This window comes from Uloborus diversus, unplaced genomic scaffold (assembly GCF_026930045.1).
Source record: "Uloborus diversus isolate 005 unplaced genomic scaffold, Udiv.v.3.1 scaffold_13, whole genome shotgun sequence".
NCBI classification, from domain to species: Eukaryota; Metazoa; Arthropoda; class Arachnida; order Araneae; family Uloboridae; genus Uloborus; species Uloborus diversus.
The window spans coordinates 7,378,318-7,398,934 of record NW_026557987.1 but is presented as its reverse complement, the minus strand read 5'-3'; the positions used below and the strand labels follow the sequence as shown (position 1 = coordinate 7,398,934).

Below are 20,617 nucleotides of genomic sequence, written 5' to 3'. Positions count from 1 at the left end.
ATTTTTTTATTGATTCCAAAGGTTTTAATTGGTTCAAATCTATAAAACTATTATAACCTAATTAGTGATGTGTTTGAACGTTTTAAAGTTTAACCTTACACACGTCATAAAATATATATGAATCGGTTATTATGTCACCCCACTTATAAGGTCCTGAGGGGTGACCTGATACTGAGGTCCGACTGTATGTTGTAACATAATTTCGAGGATCATTTTTATTTTTCTGTGGCTATTTTGCAGAATTAGCTTTTCTCAAATACTTTTTGCTGCATCAGAATTGTTTTGCGTAATTTAAGTTTTTATCGCATTTGGCCCGGTGGGGAATGCTTAGCGCAGGTAAACCTCTTTATGTCTTTTAACTTCTTTTAAAAACTTATACTTCCCAAAAAATGCAGTAAAATGTTCCTGATTTTTCTCTCAACCTGCTGAGTTTTTGTCTGCTGTGAGGAATGTTTATTCTTACTTTTAAGAAAAAAGAAATGTATGCCGTCTTAATGGGATTTAGTACTGTATTGTCAATGTTAATTTGCACAGTTTCACGTACCTTTTTCTGAAAATCTATTAAAGATACAATTATGAAATTTTATCTGTACCTAAAGTAGACTCTTCTCTCTACTGAAGTAACATTTTACAGAAAGAAAGCTTAGTTTTAAAAAAAATCTAATAAACAAGTCACTGTATTTTTTTCAAAAAATGCCATTTTGCAACAAGAAATTAGCTCTATAAAACAATATTTTTCGAATATGAGAAAAATTTCACTTCAGTATATGCAACTAGATGTATGGAATAGGTGGTAAAAATTTCAAAGACTAACACACTTTAGTTTCTGAGAAAAAGGAACATTTAGTTTTAAAAATACCATTTCGAGGTATTGCAATTTGAAAGGGAAAATCATACCTCATCAAAGTAGGTTAAAATTTTTTTAAAGCTTATTTTAACTTGCCTCTAATATGAGCACAATCAAGAAGTTTGCATCATTAAAAAGGTATTGAAATGAAGTTTCAAAATGTATAAAAATCAAAAAATCGAAGTTTTGAAAGTATTTAGGGTGGTAATGACTTCCCTTAAAACATTTTTTTTTTTCCGACCTAAATGTTGTACACCAAAAAGGTAATGATAGTCATAAGAGTAATCCCAAACTTAAAATTTGGGGTCTTGCCCCATTTCCGAGCACTGAATTTCGGGTCATGTACCAGCCTGAATTAAGGATTTCTTACTTGGAGTTGGTTGGGGTAAGTGGGGCCCCTTTTGAGAACAGTTCATTTTTGAAGGCTTTTATAAAAGTTTTGAAACAAAAGACATTTAAACTCGTCGACTTAGTTTATCTTGGTTGTAAATCATTATGAATAAACAAAAATTCATCATTATTTTCTAAAATAATGTTTTAAATATTCATAATGATTATATTCTTTTAAAAAATCAGATGAGTATCCCACTTACCCCATTCAAAGGGGTAAGTGCCCCCCCCCCCTTATTAAAAATTAAAGCAAGCTTATCTAAAAAAGGGGGTTTAATGGCTCTTACTTGATGAAGAATGGTAGATTTTCAGTATAAAATGTTTTTTTTGTAAATTCCAACATGATATGAGATATCTACTGGTATTGAAATCTGTATGATGAAAAATTAGGAAACAAAAAACAAAACAATACATCTGTGAAATTTATTGGAAGTCCATTGGTATCAATACTGAAAAATGAAGCAGTTTTGAATAAACGTAATACAGTCAATTGAGATTAGATTTTGGTTAATTAGCCACCATTATAAGTTAAAAACAAAATTGGAAACACGAAAGGGCAGCGGCTATTTAAAGTTTGCTTTGGGAGAATCATTATCACTTCATCCTCAGTAATTATTCCAACACCACCGGCATCTGGTCAATGAAAAGTAATGCTCTTTCTAACTTTTCTTGCAAATTTTGCTGCAGTTTTTTCTTTCTTTTTTTTTTACATAAATTTTTTTACATAACTTCCTAAATTTTCGGTTTTTATATATGCTGAGGCAGTTACTCTACCGACTTGAAACTAACATGAACACTTTTGCCAATTTTTGTTTTCAGAAGGTTTTGAAGGATATTATTTTATTTAAAAAAAAATCTTTTCATTTATTTTGTGTTTCAGATGACCACATATGAATGCTAATTAAAATTGTGCGCCTAATTTTTTCTTTTCCCTCGTTTAAAGTTTTTTTTCTTTAATCACTAGCCAGACTGAAGGGAGATGTTTTGAACTACATAGTGAGTAACTTACAAACTAAAATTATTATTGTTACATCCTTTGGATCAATTTTTTTTAATAATTTATATCTAAGAACGACCATTTTTAAGGGCGCCCACATGCAAAATTGTAAGGGGGGGGGGGGGAGCTCAGATATTTTCTTTATGGAAATGGATGTCAGGACAGATTAGAGTCATTAAAATATTTCATTTTTAATAACTTATTCATTAATGGCTGGAGAATAAATGTTTTTACATTTTTGCAAAGAAAAAAGTACCAAAAGAAGGAAGTTTTAATTTCAAAGGGGGGCTCAACCCCCCCTAACCCCCTATATGGGTGCCCTTGACCATTTTGTAGGGTTGGCAAGTCTGCTAAGTTTCAAGTGTTTCTTTGTATGAATCAATGTCTGCATTAAATACAAACAAAATTAAATACTAAGTTAATAATTTTAATTAACTTCAGTTAAAAAGACGTTATTTATCTACCGATCGACTGTGTTCGAGGGTCCGTTTTTCTGTTTGGAAATTTTGTAACTGTTCTGTTTTATTTCTTAAATGAAACTGTTTGCATCCTTTGGTGACATTTTAATTCTTATTTCTAGGTACTGCTTTTACAGTTCAATGGACTAAAGTATCGTTGCAGGATAAAGCCAATGGTTAGTACCAACAATTTTTGACATCTAATATGAGTATTTAATACCAAGTTTGTTTTCCCCCCCCCCATGTTGCAAAACTTCCTGAAAAGTTGTTTTATGTGCTGATCCCTGATTTCTTCTTAGTTACATGCATATACGTTTTATATGTTTAAATCATTATATTTTATGTCGTCATTTTCATACTCTGTGAGTATAAAAGCATCAGGGATGCAATGAATGGGGGCGGGAGGTCAACCTTTCACGAGAAACCTCTGTTTTCTTAATATGAATTGAATGTGAATTCAAAATTCATATATGTCCAATTTTCTACTCATCTGTTTGTGTGTGTGTATCAGGATTCGAAAATATCCGATATTTGATATATATCGGATATTTTCAATCAACACAAACTAAAGTCTTCAAAATATTAAATGCATCCTCAAATCACTCTTTATTTTCTTACATTGTTATTACAACGTGTAGACTTAAAATTAACGGTTTCTTTCATTATTTGTAATTAATATTTCATTTAACATTCCTATCAATCTTAATGGAGTTCATTAAGCATTAGTTGTTTTATTCATTTTTCTTCTGTTATCTCCTTTAACACAGTTACATGATTCAGAAATAAACAATGTGTATTCATTGGTACACAGTCATAAGACTTTCTTTTTCCTGAGCAATGTTTAATAGTTAATTAGGCAGTTGTGATATGAATTAAAATTGTTACATTACTAATACTTTTATGAAAATGAAATAAAAAAGGAATATTATATTACATTGTTGCATTAATTATGTAGTAATACATCATAAAAATATAATACATAACTTTTTGGTTATTTTGAATAGTGGTTTTTGGTTATTTTTGACTAATATTACTATGATTGATATAATTTTTATATTGAAAATACCGTAGTTGAAAAAATAAATATCAAAAATATCATGATATTTTCAAAATATCGGATATATATCATGACATATATAGGCGAACCCTGGTGTGTATATTCCTTATACAAATCCAGTACCAGTCTTATCTCTGCCAAACTCGGTCCAAAGGTCCTGTGACGCTCAGGAATTGACATAGGAGAGGGGTTTTTTAATTTAAAAGACAGCCAAACGGGTCTAATTATAAATTTTGAATCCTAAAGTGGCTCGTTTCTGCACCTGGACAAGGATTTTATACTATTTTTAAGTTTTATTTAAGCCTGCTTTTTGAATAGTTTCCACTTCATGCATCTTTTATTTTTGAGGTACGCCGTGCTAAGCTGGGCAACATAACTAGTACATATATAAAGATTCTTATGAACATACGTTCATAATTTCATTCATATCTGAAATAGAGGTGTTCAAACAATTCTTCCAACACCCATTTTTACCTTTCTGTAAAATCTGATTAATAAACAAAAAAGGAGCCTTTGCCAAACGTTAATATTTTTTTTACAATTTGTGCATTTTTCTTCGCAATCTATGAGCATAAATCTCAGTTTGATGAAGAAAAATCTTTTCCATTGTGGTTTAAGTTTTCGTGGAATGGCCCTTTTATGATTGGTCCAATAATAAAGTAAATCCGAATTATGAGGACTTAAATTTTAAAAATGTGTGTTTTGTTACGGGTGTCCCGAAAACATATCACTGAGAACAATATTGTTAAAATAATTTAAAATAATACAACTCTTTAGAGTAAAATCGAGACAATAGATTCATCTGGTTTACTGAAATGACTACCCTTTTAAATGGAAACAGAGTTTGCCGATATTTGTTTTAAAAATATCATGATATTTTCAATACTTTTTTTTTTCAACTGCGGTGTTTTCACTATAAAAATTATATTACTCGTAGTAACATTGTTCAGTTTTTATTAAAAATAACCAAAAAGTTATGTACTGTATTTTTATGATGTATTAATACATCATTTATATAAAAAAAGTAATATAATATTCCTTTGTTTAGTTGGATTTTATATTCGTAAAATTTTTAGTAGTGTAACAATTTTAATTTATATTACAAGGACATAATTAAATGTTAAATGTTGGTCAGAAAAAAAGAAAATACTGTCAACCCTCGTTTATCGCGGTTAATTCGTTCCAGACTTTACCGCGATAACTGAATTTTCGCGCTGTATATATTTTTCTAATTAGAGAGCATAAAACTTACTTACGGCAATTTAAAAAGATTTTTATCAGAGTTAGAGCCTCCTAGACATAAAACAGCACCCTTAGCCATCATAACATTTGTAATGCTTAATATATTGCACAAAATATGAGAAAATTAGATATGTTAGACGTCATAGATATCACAGTGTTAATTATTGGAAAATAAACTACACACACACACACTTGCTGTTCATACACACTACTACTAATCTATGAAAAAACCTCAACTTGTTCGATGATGAATCAATTGTCTGTCAGTGACCGTAGGAGCCCCCATTCTTCCTATACATTTATGTATACAACTTAAAAAGCTAGTACATTGTTGAACACCATTTACAGTTGTATTTATCCCCTAGTAATAATACAGTGATTTATACTTTCCTGTTAGTGCTTAACGGTTAAAATGAGATAGCGATTCCCTACACTTTCTTCAGCGATTTTATACCTCTACTCAATCAACTAGTACAACTAGCCCCTTAGACCTTACTTAAAAGACATATACTTTGTTATACTTTTGTAGAAAAAAGTTTACACGAGCACATATAAAAGGCTGATTACTACATTTGAAAAAGAAAAGAAAACTAGAAAAAATCGCGATGTAGTGAAGCCGCGAAAGTCGAAGCGAGAAGTAGCGAGGGACAACTGTAATCTTATGACTGTGCACCGACGAATGCATATTATTTATTTCTGAATTATATAACTGTGTAAAAGTAGCTAACAGAAGAAAAATGAGCGAAACAACTAATGCTAAATTAACTTTATTAAAATGGACAAAAATGTAAAATGAAATATTATATACAAATAATGAAAGAGACTTTAATTTTAAGTCTACATATTGTCATAATATAAGAAAATAAAGTGATTTGTGGATGCATTTACTATTTTGAAGGCTTTAGTTTGTGTTGTGCAGATTGAAAATATCGGATATATATCAAAATATCCGATAGATATCAAAATATCGGATATTTTCGAAAATATCATATTTTTTAACCCTGGATGGAAAATCCCCGGTCTCCCGATTTTTATTGAAAATCTCCCGGTTTTTATTAATCTCTAAAAAAAAATCCCTCCATTTAGGGATTTTCTTGAAGAAAAAAAACCCTTTAAAATAAATTTTTGCATCATTTTAGCTCTTTTACTTCATGGTTTGAAAGTTTCCCACTCAATTTCAAATTTTAGCACATTGGAATCTGGCAACATCAGTTCTTGTTTACATTTGCGATCTCGCTTCGCGCACTCATCGCTAAGCCTATGTTGCTTAATTACAACATTTCTTCCTTTACACAAAACGACCGCTATTATCGGGCACTCTGCGGCCGAAAAAAGTAGATTAAATCTTGTTGAAGACCTGAAAATGATTGAATTTTTACAGATAATTGAAATTCTTTTTTTCCCTAAATAACTTTTCATTGAAAAAGTATTACTTTAACTTTTATTCTTCCATTTAATAATTTCATAAATTAAACTCTGTGTATATGACTCAAGGAACTTGTATATGATTGTACTTTAAGAGATAATAAAAAAATCCCTATTTTCCCCTCAATAGCATGGAAAAAGCGATATTGCGCTACATTAAAAAATCTACTGGATTTTTTTTTTTTTTTTGAATGTTGGCAGGTATGGGTAACATCCAGTTCAAAAAACTTTTGAAATGTATCACAGCATGTCACTGAAGTAGATGTTTTTCCCCCCAAAATATATTTGGTTTCTGAAGAGTTTTCCCTGGCTAGACAAATTGAACTCCTATCCCGAGAGCTGCGACCTTTTCTGTAAAAATTGCATTGTTTTATTGCGATCAATTCATCCTGAAATATTTTTCTTCTTTTTTCAGACGGAGCTTTCACTTTTCAAGTGACCCTGTTGAAGAATGGGGACATCGTTTTTGCATACAAAGATGTGAGTATGGACCCCCGGTTTCAATTCGAGACGACAAAAACATCGATGTTCAAAATTGAAGTAGTCGACCCAAAAACATTGATGTTCAAAATTGAAGTAGTCGACTCAAAAACATCGATGTTTTGAAACATCGAACTGTTTAGTGTATACTCATATGTAATAAACTGTAAAATAAAATGCTATTCTAGGGCCTAGAGCCGGTATTTATTAATTTATACTTAATATTTATAATTAAAATAAAGTGAGTATGAACCCTACTGTCCGGGGGGGGGGGGGGGTCATGGCTTAGACTGCCATTGAAATTTTTAGGGGGGTATTTTGAGGGGTATTTTTCTCATTTTTTGGGGACTCTTGCTTTTTGGAGGGGGGGGGGTTGATATTTAGGGAAGGCGCCCTTGCTCTTAGAGGGGGTGGGCACCCCTGTCGAGAGGCTAATAGATTTTGATACTTTTCACCGACCTGACCTCGATGAAGACGATATCTCCCAAATTTTCACCAAAACAACTAAATTCCCCAAAAAATGAGATTTTTCAGTGATTTTAATTTTGCTCTATCCAAAACGAGACTAGTTATGAAAATTGTAAATGTTCAATAATTTTTTTCAAGAGTGGACAATTTTTTTTTAAAAGATGTCGAAGCACGAAAAGGAGCGAGTTTGAACGTATGAGCTTTTATATGCAGTGTGAAATGACTTGATGACTTAAACGCCCGTGTCCAGTCTGTTTTTTTTTTTTTAATTTTATTTTTGAGAATGCAATAAATGAATAAGGCATTAGTGACGTTATAAAACGCGTGCATCAAAACCCCATCGTTATTTTCCCTTCTCCCCTACTGGATTCATTCGGATGGAGTCGTCTTTACTTGGCTGATTGCCAAATTACGTGCAATCCGCTGTCAAACAGTAGTTTGTTTCCCAGAGATGGTTCTTTTTTCCCCAACTGATAATTTGAAAGTTGCGTCGTATTTTCGTGATGTAATGTTTGTACTGACCTTGAGTGTGTTTACAGGTGCCCTACCCAGTGGTCAACATCTCTGATGCCAGGCATCCCGTCAAAGTGGGCATCTCAGACGCCTACATCCTCGAGAGGAACATCTTCTGTGAGTATTCATCACACTCATCAGATGATTACGTGTCACACATGTTCATCATGGGCGGATTTATGGGGGGGCAGAGGGGGGCAATGCCCTCCCAGTTTTGGGAGGACTTTATATAATAACAACACATCTTCCAAAAATTAAAAAAAAAAAAAAAAAAAAAAATTTTGTTTTTGAATAGTTCAGAAGAGCATGGGTGGATTTATAGGAGAGAGGGGGGGCAAAGGGGGCAATGCCCCCAGTTTTGGGAGGAGTTTATATAGTAACAACTTATCTTCCAAAATCTTATAACAAAAAAAGAAAAAAATCATGATTTTTTCCTTTTTTTGAATAGGAAATTAAACTTTATTTTTCTTTTAAACTTAAAATAGCCATTTCTTACAAAGTTTGAACAATACTGTACTACTGTATAATCTACTACTCAATTTCAGAGACTGGAAAGTGCAAGTTATTGATAGGTTCTTAAATCCCTGAAAAGAATTAACGCAGTATAACCTACCAGGGCTCTTAAGCCAAAAATCTAACCAACCAAACCTTGAAAATAATTAGACAAGTCTTTGAAACTCCTAAGCAAAGTGTGCTTCAATTTTATTTCTTATCAAGAGTATAGATTAAGAGTTGTTCAAATGGGTAGTATGTTACTCTCTTGATACCTATTCTCTTAATCTGTGCACCATTTCTTTTAAAGTATTAACTTGCATCACAAAGCACTTTTAAAGCGTAAAACTTAAAAAAATATATATATATTTGCCTATTATTTCCAATTTACCCTTATAAGACATCAATATGCAGAATTTTGTATCCATTTTAGATAATTTCCTCTGCGGGAGTAACCCCCGGGCCCCCCTAAAACTGGAGATATTCTGTATCCCACATAAAAGGGAGCACTGCATCACTCTCTTAATACCAGCCCCCCCTCTTTTAAGGTCAATTTAAGAAGGACAGCATGATTACACACAGTAATGAAAACGACACATAAAAAAGTAAAGAATGGCCTTACGCATCACAGAAAACAGACAAAAACATGGGAGAGGGGGAGGAGGGCAATTAAAAATGTCGCCAAAAAAAAAAATCCTGCCCCCCCCCCCCCCCCCAGGAACTCAGTCCTAAATCCGCGTATGATGTTCATCCACGAGGAGCAGAGACTATCGTTTCGGATCGGGGTTTTACCGATCGCGTTTCTTGAAAAGTCGGATAGGGTCGATCGGATTTGTTTTTATCCGTATGTTCTATTCATTGCTGTTGAAATACAGGCGTCCCTCGTATAACACAGTACTTGTACAACACGGTTTCGATATTACACGGTACCGAATTTGTGATTATTATAAGACGGTTTCAATATTACAGGGTACAAAAATTCAACTTGTCATAACTACTCAGTTCTGATGTAACACGAATTTTAAAAGAGATAATTTAATTTTTGTTCAATACACTGTTGAACAATGTATGATAACAACTTTAATAAGTTTTTACTTTGTTTTTTATGAAACATTCACGAAACAGTCTCCGGTTCAAAAGTTTGGTTTGCCCTTCACTGACTTTGAACTGTTAAATAGATACTGTATTTTTCTCATCGGCGTTCTAAAAGCAAGGAGATGGATATTATTTTGATTCCAATGCATTGTAAGAAAATAACACTAGGATTAAACATAAGCTAAATTTGGCAAACGATAAATGAAAAATGAAGTCGAAACAAAACATGAGCTAAAATAAATGGAATAATTCTACCTATTTTATTTTAAATTTTGTTTTGTTGTTGTTGATCAGACGAACTTTATTGCTATATAAAAGTTCAGATTTTTTTTCTTATAGAATGCGTTTTGTTCTTAGTAAAGAAAAGCAAATAAAGTTTTTTCTTGTTGTGCATAACAGTTTTAATTTGAGGTCTGTGAAATAATTAAGTTTTATCGTTTAAAACAACTCTTATTTTTAAAGCAGTGGGTCTTTGCATGTTCCGGTTACCATTTTTATTTGTATGCTCTATTGAACCGAAATTTCAGCTATCATAAAATTTGCACCTCATGACTTGGTTTCGATATAACACGGTACACATCCCTTGATTTACATTTATTTCAAGGTCTCGCGTAACACGGTTTCGATATAACACGGTACACATTGACAGGATTTATGATATGTACATGATTAATTAGGTTGAAAAATAAGTAAAAAAAAAACATTTATAAAAAAAAGTCTCTTATAACACGGTTTCGATACTACACAGAACGAATTAACCGAATGATGATGTTCTCGATGGCTGCCAGAAAAATGAATACTGATGAGAGAACACTCTGAACGTTCGCAATTTTCCAGTGATACACATTTCATTTTTCAAATCAAGTTATAAAAAAATAACATTAAAATGTCGTACAGTAAAACCTGTAAAGTTGACCACCTTTGTAAGTTGACCACCTGTCTATGTTGACCGCTTTTGTCAGGAACGGAACTAGCCCTATCTCATATAATGAAGGAAAACCTCTGTAACTTGACCACCTCTCTATCTTGACCACCTGTCTATCTTGACCACTAATGAACACCAAATTTGGTCTGGAGTATTGTAAAAAACCCTTTGTAAGTTGACCACTTGGTTTATTTTTTAAAATTTTATTTAGCAAATTATTTTCTTTATTATTATTTTTTTATAGCTTTCCAAGAATATTTTTGATGTCAGACCGGCATTTCACCAACTAAATGAAACAGCAGCATAACTAAACCTCCTTTTGAGTTTGAGTAGATCATCATGGGGTTATAAATGTATATGAGAAAAAAATGAAGCGAAAAATTTGTAATTTTTGATCAGCTATGAATTTTTAGGAACTATTAATATCAAATGAGTAACTTTTCATAAACAATAAGACTTTTTTCTGATCAACTTACTGAAATTTTAAATTTGCATGACACATTATATGTCATTATGGGAAAATAATCTCTAAAAATATCTAAATAACATTTTAAATTATTGTTTCAAAGTAACGTTAAGCAACGAAAGTGAGTTGAACAGAAAGAATAAGTGTCAATTAGTCAAAAAATGAATACATGGTGCAAGAAATGACAAAAAAAAAAAATCATTACCTCCTCTATAAGTTGACCACCTGTCTAAGTTGACCACCTAAGTACTGCACCGCAAGTGGTCAACTTACACAGGTTTCACTGTATCATTTTTTTCACCAAAACATGAATTAATAAATAATGGAAAGCATTTCTTTGGACGAAGGAATTTCGGAGGGGATTTGAACCTCGTTAACCACCCATCGAAATGGAGTCGGTAGTAGTGACATAATTGGCCGAAATGCAGTGTTTTGTGGTTGGAAAATATTTTTGAAGAAATTCTTAAAAAGTGGCGAAATAAGTGAAGTTATAAATCTTTGTATGGACCAGCAGAAGGCAAATAAGTGTGCTGAAGACTTCAAACGCATTTCAATGACCTTTTGAAAAATATCTAATGTTATGCTGGGCTGGGATGTTGAGGATTTACTCTCATAGCAAGCTTTTTTTTTTTAAATTTATTTAATTTTTTTTTTTTGAATTTTAAATTTTTATTCATAACTTATATTCATAAATTCAATGAAAAACATGTACTCATGTTCTCATGAGTCAGCTTTATTAAATAGTGTGTTATATCGAAATGTTGTAATTCCGTGTTATATCGAAACCGTGTTACGCGAGACCTTGAAATAAATGTAAATCAAGGGATGTGTACCGTGTTATATCGAAACCAAGTCATGAGGTGCAAATTTTATAATAGCTGAAATTTCGGTTCAATAGAGCATACAAATAAAAATGGTAACCGGAACATGCAAAGACCCACTGCTTTAAAAATAAGAGTTGTTTTAAACGATAAAACTTAATTATTTCACAGACCTCAAATTAAAACTGTTACGCACAACAAGAAAAAACTTTATTTGCTTTTCTTTACTAAGAACAAAACGCATTCTATAAGAAAAAAAATCTGAACTTTTATATAGCAATAAAGTTCGTCTGATCAACAACAACAAAACAAAATTTAAAATAAAATAGGTAGAATTATTCCATTTATTTTAGCTCATGTTTTGTTTCGACTTCATTTTTCATTTATCGTTTGCCAAATTTAGCTTATGTTTAATCCTAATGTTATTTTCTTACAATGCATTGGAATCAAAATAATATCCATCTCCTTACTTTTAGAACACTGATGAGAAAAATACAGTATCTATTTAACAGTTCAAAGTCGGTGAAGGGCAAACCAAACTTTTGAACCGGAGACTGTTTCGTAAATGTTTCATAAAAAACAAACTAAAAACTTATTAAAGTTGTTATCATACATTGTTTAACAGTGTATTGAACAAAAATTAAATTCTTTCTTTATTAAAGTAATGATTAAATAATGTTATTTTTAAACGATGGAAAATATAAATAAACACCTTAAAAAATGAAACAAGATTGGATTCATCTAGAGTGTCAACATTCAGAAATATTGGAACTATTGATCAGTTGTGTTATCAAATGTTTTGATGTCCTTAAATTCAAAGGAATTCCTGTATTCCGAAAGCATATCTCATATATCTTGAAAGATTCCATTTGAAATCAACATTTATTATTAGAGCATTTTTAAAATGGCAAGATTCCTTTTACAAAGATGTCCTCATGTCATTTTTTTTTTCCTCACTCCGAGTTAAGATGTTGGAAATGTGTTTCGAAGTGTGAAAGCAGGCATTGCAAGCAAAATTCACAAAATGTTAAAAAATTTTAACCTACGCCAAAAAAAAAAGCCATGAAACGCTCTCATGTCTCTGGGAAGGAAAAATAAAAATTCATCATCAACATCCTAGTTATGATTTTTTTTTTTTTTTTTTTTTTTTTGTCTGTGCTGTTTGCACTTTTTTTGCACTTTTTTTTTTGAAAGGCTTGTGTTTGGGACATTGTTTTTGAGACATTGCATTTTATTTCTATTTCAACGTTATTGTTTCATGTCGATTCCAATATGTTTTAAAATTTAATTTTTTATGAAATATCTCTTCCAGAAACCATCTCTTTTGCAAAAACAACCCCTTTGATTGTGACAAAAATAATTTTTACAAAACTCTAAACATAATTCATAAAAAATCGAAGTATTTTTTTCCCACATCCCTAAGGCTAGATCTAGTTGTGGTAACAAAACCGATGCAGGTATCAAGAGTGGAGTTTTTAAATGTGAAAAATGCTTCATTGTTTGCACTAATGGCTCATTTTAGGAAGTTTTAGAGGGCACTGCAAGAAACGATTCTGCCAAATTTTACGCGCTGGTCATTTCTGTGTTATTTCTCAAGTATTTGAAGATATCCGTGCAAGTGTATGTATTGTGTGTGTGTTTTGCTTTTAGGATTAGCCTTTAATAAAAATAAATCTGTTTCAGTCTTGCGTAGGAAGACCATTTACGAGTACCACAGGATCGACATGATGAAGCGAGAAATTTCCAACGACACCGCCATTTATTTCGTCGCCCTGCCCAGTGAGTGATCTCTGTTTTTTATCCATTTTTATTGATCATTAATAAATTAATGATAAACTTTTCACATGGCAGATAGGGGCTGCATTAAATGAAATGCATAAAAATTGCTCAGAACTGTGAAACAAATTTAAAAGTTTTGTTCTCTCAGTTAAAAAATATTTTTCGTATGCAGTGAATAGGACAGCCCAAAAAAGTTTGAATCACATTGTTTGATCGGGATTTTTGTGAAGGGTCCGTTTTGGTTGATCGGGATTTTGTGAAAGGTCCGTTTTTGTTGATCCGGATTTTGTGAAAGGTCCGTTTTGGTTGATCGGGATTTTGTGAAAGGTCCGTTTTGGTTGATCGGGATTTTGTGAAAGGTCCGTTTTTGTTGATCCGGATTTTGTGAAAGGTCCGTTTTGGTTGATCGGGATTTTGTGAAAGGTCCGTTTTGGTTGATCCGGATTTTGTGAAAGGTCCGTTTTGGTTGATCCGGATTTTGTGAAAGGTCCGTTTTGGTTGATCGGATTTTTGTGAAGGGTCCGTTTTGGTTGATCGGGATTTTGTGAAAGGTCCGTTTTGGTTGATCCGGATTTTGTGAAAGGTCCGTTTTGGTTGATCGGGATTTTGTGAAAGGTCCGTTTTGGTTGATCGGGATTTTGTGAAAGGTCCGTTTTGGTTGATCGGGATTTTGTGAAAGGTCCGTTTTGTTTGATCGGGATTTTGTGAAAGGTCCGTTTTGGTTGATCGGGATTTTGTGAAAGGTCCGTTTTGTTTGATCGGGATTTTGTGAAAGGTCCGTTTTGTTTGATCGGGATTTTGTGAAAGGTCCGTTTTGTTTGATCGGATTTTTGTGAAGGGTCCTTTAACGGACCCAAATATCCTCTGGCCAGACCCCTGAATGTATTTTCCTTTTCGGGGGAGGGGGATACTTTGTTTGCAATATTGTGTATTGCATATATTAATTGAGGTTTTTTTATGGGAGGGTGACCTTTATTTATTCATTTTTTCCCACAAATCACATGCATGTTTTAGGGGTTTTTTTTTTCAAACTAATGCATATTTTAATTAAATTCATTTCTCTTTTGGGGGGAGGGGGATACTTCATTATAATTGTGCAATGCATATTTTAATTTAGTTTTTTTTTTTTTTCTTTAATAGGAGTTGGAGGGGTGATCCTTATTTATTTTTTCAAATGACATACATGTTTTAGTTTTATTTTTCTTTGGGGAAGGGTTTTTACCCCCGAACTGTAATGCATATTTTAATTAATTTTTTTTTCTTCGGATCTTATTCCTTGGAATATTGAATAGATGTATTTTTCTAGTATTAAGAACTACAGGTAAGTGCTAAGAGGTTAAGACTGAAAACTTAAATATGAGAGTGGCATCTCTGTTTAAGCAATCACCCTAGACTACAACATAATGATTTACATTAGCATTACAAAAATTAGCATAATATTTTACATTGCTCTGGTTAGATGATTTGATTTTTTTTTTCTCCTCCACTTACCAATTGCTGTTACTATGCTGTTAATATTTTTAACCATATAAATTTAGCTCAAGGTCCCTTTTTTTCTCTAGCACAAACTGAAAATCTGTTAAAAGCCCTGGTGCCGAGCTTTAATGCTTTTTGTTTTGTATAAATGAATTTACTTAAACAAGAAGTTGTGCAAAGTTTGTTAGTAAATAAATAAATTTTTTTCTTTTAAAATGAATTGCGCTTAAGTTTGTCCATCAGTTCATTTTTCACTACACGGAGCATTCTTGTAGAAAGAAATTAGGTGGACAAAATTTGTCGCAGAAAGTAAAATAAAATTCTGCCACAGGGTTTCCAATCAGACACAAACTAGTCGCAAAAATAGTAAATGCATCCTCAAATCAACCTTTATTTGTTTATTTATTTATTTATTTTTTGTCATTACAATACATAGACTTAGATTTAAGGTTCCTTTCATTACTATAGCTAATATTTCATTTAACATTTTTACCAATTTTAATAGAGTTGATTTAGCATGAGCTGTTTTACTCGTTTTTCTTCCGTTAGCTAGTTTTAACACAGTTATATGATTCAGGAATAAAAAAAAAATGCATTAAGTCGGTGCACAAAGACATTTCCTTTTTTTTTTTTTTTTTTTTTTTGACCAACGTTTAATAGATAGTTAGGCATTTTTAATTTGAATTAAAATTGTTACATGACTAATAATTTTATGAGTATAAAATAAAAAAGGAATATTATGCCACTTTGTTACACTAATGATGTAGTAATACATCAGTAAAATTTAGTACATAACTTTTTGGTTATTTTTAATAATAAATGAACAATATTGCTGTGATTAACATACTTTTATATTGAAAATACTGTAGTTGAAAAAATAGATACTGAAAATATCAAAATATCATGTTATTTTCAAAATAAATATTGGAAAAATATCATGATATATATCGATTGATATATATCGGCGAAGCCTGAATATTACTACACATAACTTTATTTTTAGAGCATATTAAACTAAGGAGCTAAATACAAATCAATTTGAAGTTATCTATGGTACTAAGTGGGTAGTAGACGAAAACTGTGCTAAAAGCCTCAAAAAGAAAAAAAAAAAAAAGATAATCAATTGATTGCATATAACCACAAAATTGAGCGTATTAAATAGCTAATTTACTTTTTCATTTTATGTTTTCAAGATGTTTACCTCTCCCTTAAAATTCTCTCAAGGTCAAGAACCCAGACGGACAGACTCTCCTGATCGAAGCCGAAAGTCTGATCTGATTTCGATCTCCCCCACAAAGTCGATATCTCTCAAATTTCCACCAAAACGGCTACAACCCCTAAAAAACATTTCGTTTTTCAGTCATCAGAATTTCGGGAAAAATATGTGCAGTAAAATATTCACGAGGGCAAAAACGAAACCTTTTCATACACGAGTATGAAAAGAATATTTTTGACACATGTTCATACCATTATTATACAGTCGGACCTCCATATATCGAAGTAGCAAATTGCCGGAAAAAAATTCGATATATAGAAATTTCGATATACAGAAACAATCTCATTTTATCCCCAAAATCTCCTAAAACATTAAAATTAAAGGTAATTTTCTTGTATGAGACCCAATTTCTAATTTATACGAGCATCGGATTAAACGAAAGTTAATAATTGAAAAAATAACAGAGATTACATTTTTGTGCCTTCATACATCTTTATTCTTCGGCAGTTCGACTTGATTCGCAACATGAGGGGATTTTCATTTTGACAATATAATCGAAAGACAAGTAAAAAATCAATCTACTCAACTTGAATGATTTTTACTGAAGCTAAAACGACTAGGAACGATAATCAACAGACAAAGGGGATGACTTGAAACTGATTTGACAATATTACTGTCTACAACTCGGATATTTGAAATTAACTTGAGGGAATTTAAGAACTCCAGAACGGAACAACGACCTATCTACACACCCTTCAACCCCAGATTCCTTATGAGTTTCTTAGCAACCTTTGGTGAACATCATTTTCTCCCCTAACCTTCATTTTTCATGAGACAAACAGGCAAAAGTGGAAAAAAAAAAATCTACGAATGTCTCGAAAAAAAAAATTCGATATATAGAGACCTTTTTGTTGGCATAAAATATTATTTTATTTTATTTTTATTCTCGGTCCACAGCCGATAATTTAAAGAAAATAATTTAAAGTTAAATGTACCTACTTTAAGCCCAGTCTGGTAAAAGTAGAACTTGTCAACTAGTTGGTGCTGACACTTCAATCGACGATTCCCCCACGCCATAATCAATGGCGACTGTTTACTGAAACCATCGAAGATTGCGTGTCTCGATGTGTCGATTCAGAAGAGTTGAGTTGTCACCTGATCGACTCGAATTAATTCCACTCGTCGACCGCACGTGCCATGGAGAGGAGTACGAATATTCGCGGCAGTGGAATATGCAAATGAGTGATGGTCGAAGTAGAAGTTAGTGTGGTGACGTCATCGAGGCATGGAATCTCATTGGCTGATAAAACATATATATTGTGGCGAGTGGCAGCAAGCGATCACTCTCGTCTTCTCTTCTCTCAACGATCCCCAGTTGTTGTGCTTGATCGTGAAGCCTAGTCCGGCTCACGTGTGGGGGGGGGGGGGGTTTCCCCCGCGATGCTAGCGGGGGTTTTTTTGTGGTATGTGATATTTAATCTTCCAAGTCCCGGAATTAGTGAGTCCAGGTGAAGAAACAGTTGTGTTGTGTCCGGCCAATTAAAATGCCGGGGAAGTGAGTTCCTACGTGTCTACCTGAGATGTTCACCGATCTACGAATTGTGTAATGGTGCTTTTTCATTACGGACATTCCTGAAGTGTGATCCGGCGGACCTTTTGGGAGCCTTAAAGTTGATCCTTCGGAGTGGCCAGCGACTACATCGACAGATTAGTGACATTTTTCCTTTATTTACTGGGACCACTTATGTTATGATATTTTGGGGGTGTATTTTATGGGGATGTTATTCTAGTCATATTTAATAAATGTATTTTTCTGAAACATGTTTTTTTGCTTGTCTCCAACTTGACATTACACGGCCAGTTAATGTTGGCTTAGTTTAAATATCTTAACTTTTGGATTTTAAACTTAACTTTAATTTATGCCAACACTTTTCGATACATAGAAACAATTTTTCTATGTAATGAACATAGAAATTTGCTGGGATTTCGATCTATAGAAAATTTCGATGTGTGGAAGTTCGATATATGGATGGAGGTCCGACTGTAATTAGTTGTCGTTTTTTTAACTTCTAGAAAGTAATGATTAGTTATAATAGTCGTCATACAAGAACTGGATTTTGGATCCTACGGGATATATGAATACTGCTTTAGTGGTCAACTTAAACAGGTAGTCCAGGGTTCGTACGCTCCTTCAAAACTCCTCCAATACTCCTTCACTTTGGTTTCGACTCCTTCAAAACTCCTTCTTTTTTAGTTCATAACCTTCCCCTATGACGGTAGCATAAATACCTACTTCAATTGACAACTTAACTTACTCACAAGGGCAATTGTATAAGAGCGATTTTAATGTAGTAATTTTGTATATTTATTTTGTTTTCATAAAGATGTGATATATATTCATTGATCAGAGAAATCATGAAAGTCGAAGATGAGAATATTATTGGATGACATTTCATAAGTGGTGTAAAACATGCTTAAATGGCGCTTTGTTATTTTTTCAAGTTTTATGATTATTGTTTTTCCTCCCATCACCCTCTCAACAGTAAAAGTCAGGTTTTCTAATTATTATTTAAATATTTAAAAATACATAAGTAGATGTACTATATTAAGCGATTGTGTCGAGTGATGTTATGCCCTGAGGGGGAGATGGGTTCATGAAATGACAAGGGAAAGAGAGAGGATGACAAAGTAGCAGTGTTTGTAATATTATTTTTTTATGAAAATATGACATGTGACAGGAAGAGTTAGGTGAAGGGTGACACTTTGGCAAAGGGGTGGAATATGTTGAAAAAAAAGTGCAACATCATTTAATGACAGCCCATTAGTACTCCTTCAAAATCTCAATTAACTCCTTCAAAACTCCTCCAAAACTCCTTCATTTTAGTTCATAACCTTCCCCTATGACGGTAGCATAAATACTTCAATTGACAACTTAACTTACTCACAAGGGCAATTGTATAAGAGCGATTTTAATGTAGTAATTTTGTATATTTATTTTGTTTTCATAAAGATGTGATATATATTCATTGATCAGAGAAATCATGAAAGTCGAAGATGAGAATATTATTGGATGACATTTCATAAGTGGTGTAAAACATGCTTAAATGGCGCTTTGTTATTTTTTCAAGTTTTATGATTATTGTTTTTCCTCCCATCACCCTCTCAGCTGCAAAAGTCAGGTTTTCTAATTATTATTTAAATATTTGAAAATACATAAGTAGATGTACTATATTAAGCGATTGTGTCGAGTGATGTTATGCCCTGAGGGGGAGATGGGTTCATGAAATGACAAGGGAAAGAGAGGATGACAAAGTAGCAGTGTTTGTAATATTATTTTTTATGAAAATATGACGTGTGACAGGAAGAGTTAGGTGAAGTGTGACACTTTGGCAAAGGGTTGGAATATGTTGAAAAAATTGCGAGATCATTTAATGACAATCCATAAGTACTCCTTCAAAACATCATTTTTCTCCTTCAAAACTCCTCCATTTTATTTCTGAATTTGAGCACGAACCCTGTGCAAGCTCGTTTTAGTTAGAAAAGCACAGCTATGTCTAAAGTATGTGAATAAGTTTTTTTTTTTTTAAACAAAATCAGCTATATACAAATTGTATTTACAGATTATTACTCAGCAAAAGGGAATGAATGAATAGTTCACAGTAGACAATTTCACTGGCAAATTTCAAACAGAACAATGTTTCCATTTAAAATTCTTTTTTTTTTTTATGGAAAAGAAGCGGTAAAAATATCTTAACAAAAAAAAAACCTTGTATTTTAGCTTATTAGGGTCTGTCAGGGTAATTTGGGTGTGAAAATGGCCTACTTTGAACTTTCTAGTCCTGTAATAAATATATATATACATATTTTTTTCTTTTTCTTGTTTCAGCTTAACATTATGACTTTCCAGAATAGTTTTCTACAAATTACATTGTTTACTAAACCCATTTGCATATAAATGGCAAATATAAGTTTCATTACACCCAAATTACCCCGTGGATGGGGGAATTTGGGCATAGTGATGGTTATAGAGCAAAGCATAGTTTAATAACAATCTTACTCAAAGTTTTCAAGCTTAAGTTGAATTTAGGTACAATAGAAATAATGGGATAGTATGAATGCTATTTTTTTTTTAGTTATTAAGATGGATTTTAGACTGAAAATAGCGTCTTTTAAGGCATATATTACCTTAGGTAGTGAGGATGCATGTACATGCCTATGTTTGAAGTCCAATAAAAGTATTATTTGTCCTTCTGATTGGTAAAATGTAATGTATACCCAAATTACCCCATGTTTTTAAATCATTAATTGCACGAAAATTAATTATTTTAAATGTTTTAATTCAATGCCAAATTAAAGTAAACATATGTAATGTCTACATACCTAAACTTGAAAAACATAGAGTGGCAGGTTAATGAGAAGCACTATTTGGAAGTAGTTGGTTTGTTTTGCATTGACATGACCAAAAAGTTT

At 32.4% G+C, this 20,617-nt stretch overlaps 1 protein-coding gene across 1 annotated transcript in view; it reads left to right on the top strand.

Annotated features, from left to right (window-relative positions):
• Positions 1 to 20,617, top strand: part of LOC129232653 (plexin domain-containing protein 2-like) — a 69,558-nt gene that overhangs the window by 20,608 nt on the left and 28,333 nt on the right. Inside the window, exons 5-8 of the mRNA XM_054866785.1 lie at positions 2,815 to 2,868; positions 6,832 to 6,896; positions 7,904 to 7,994; positions 13,360 to 13,455. Coding sequence (XP_054722760.1) covers positions 2,815 to 2,868; positions 6,832 to 6,896; positions 7,904 to 7,994; positions 13,360 to 13,455 — 306 coding nt within the window. The remainder of the gene's footprint in view (positions 1 to 2,814; positions 2,869 to 6,831; positions 6,897 to 7,903; positions 7,995 to 13,359; positions 13,456 to 20,617) is intronic.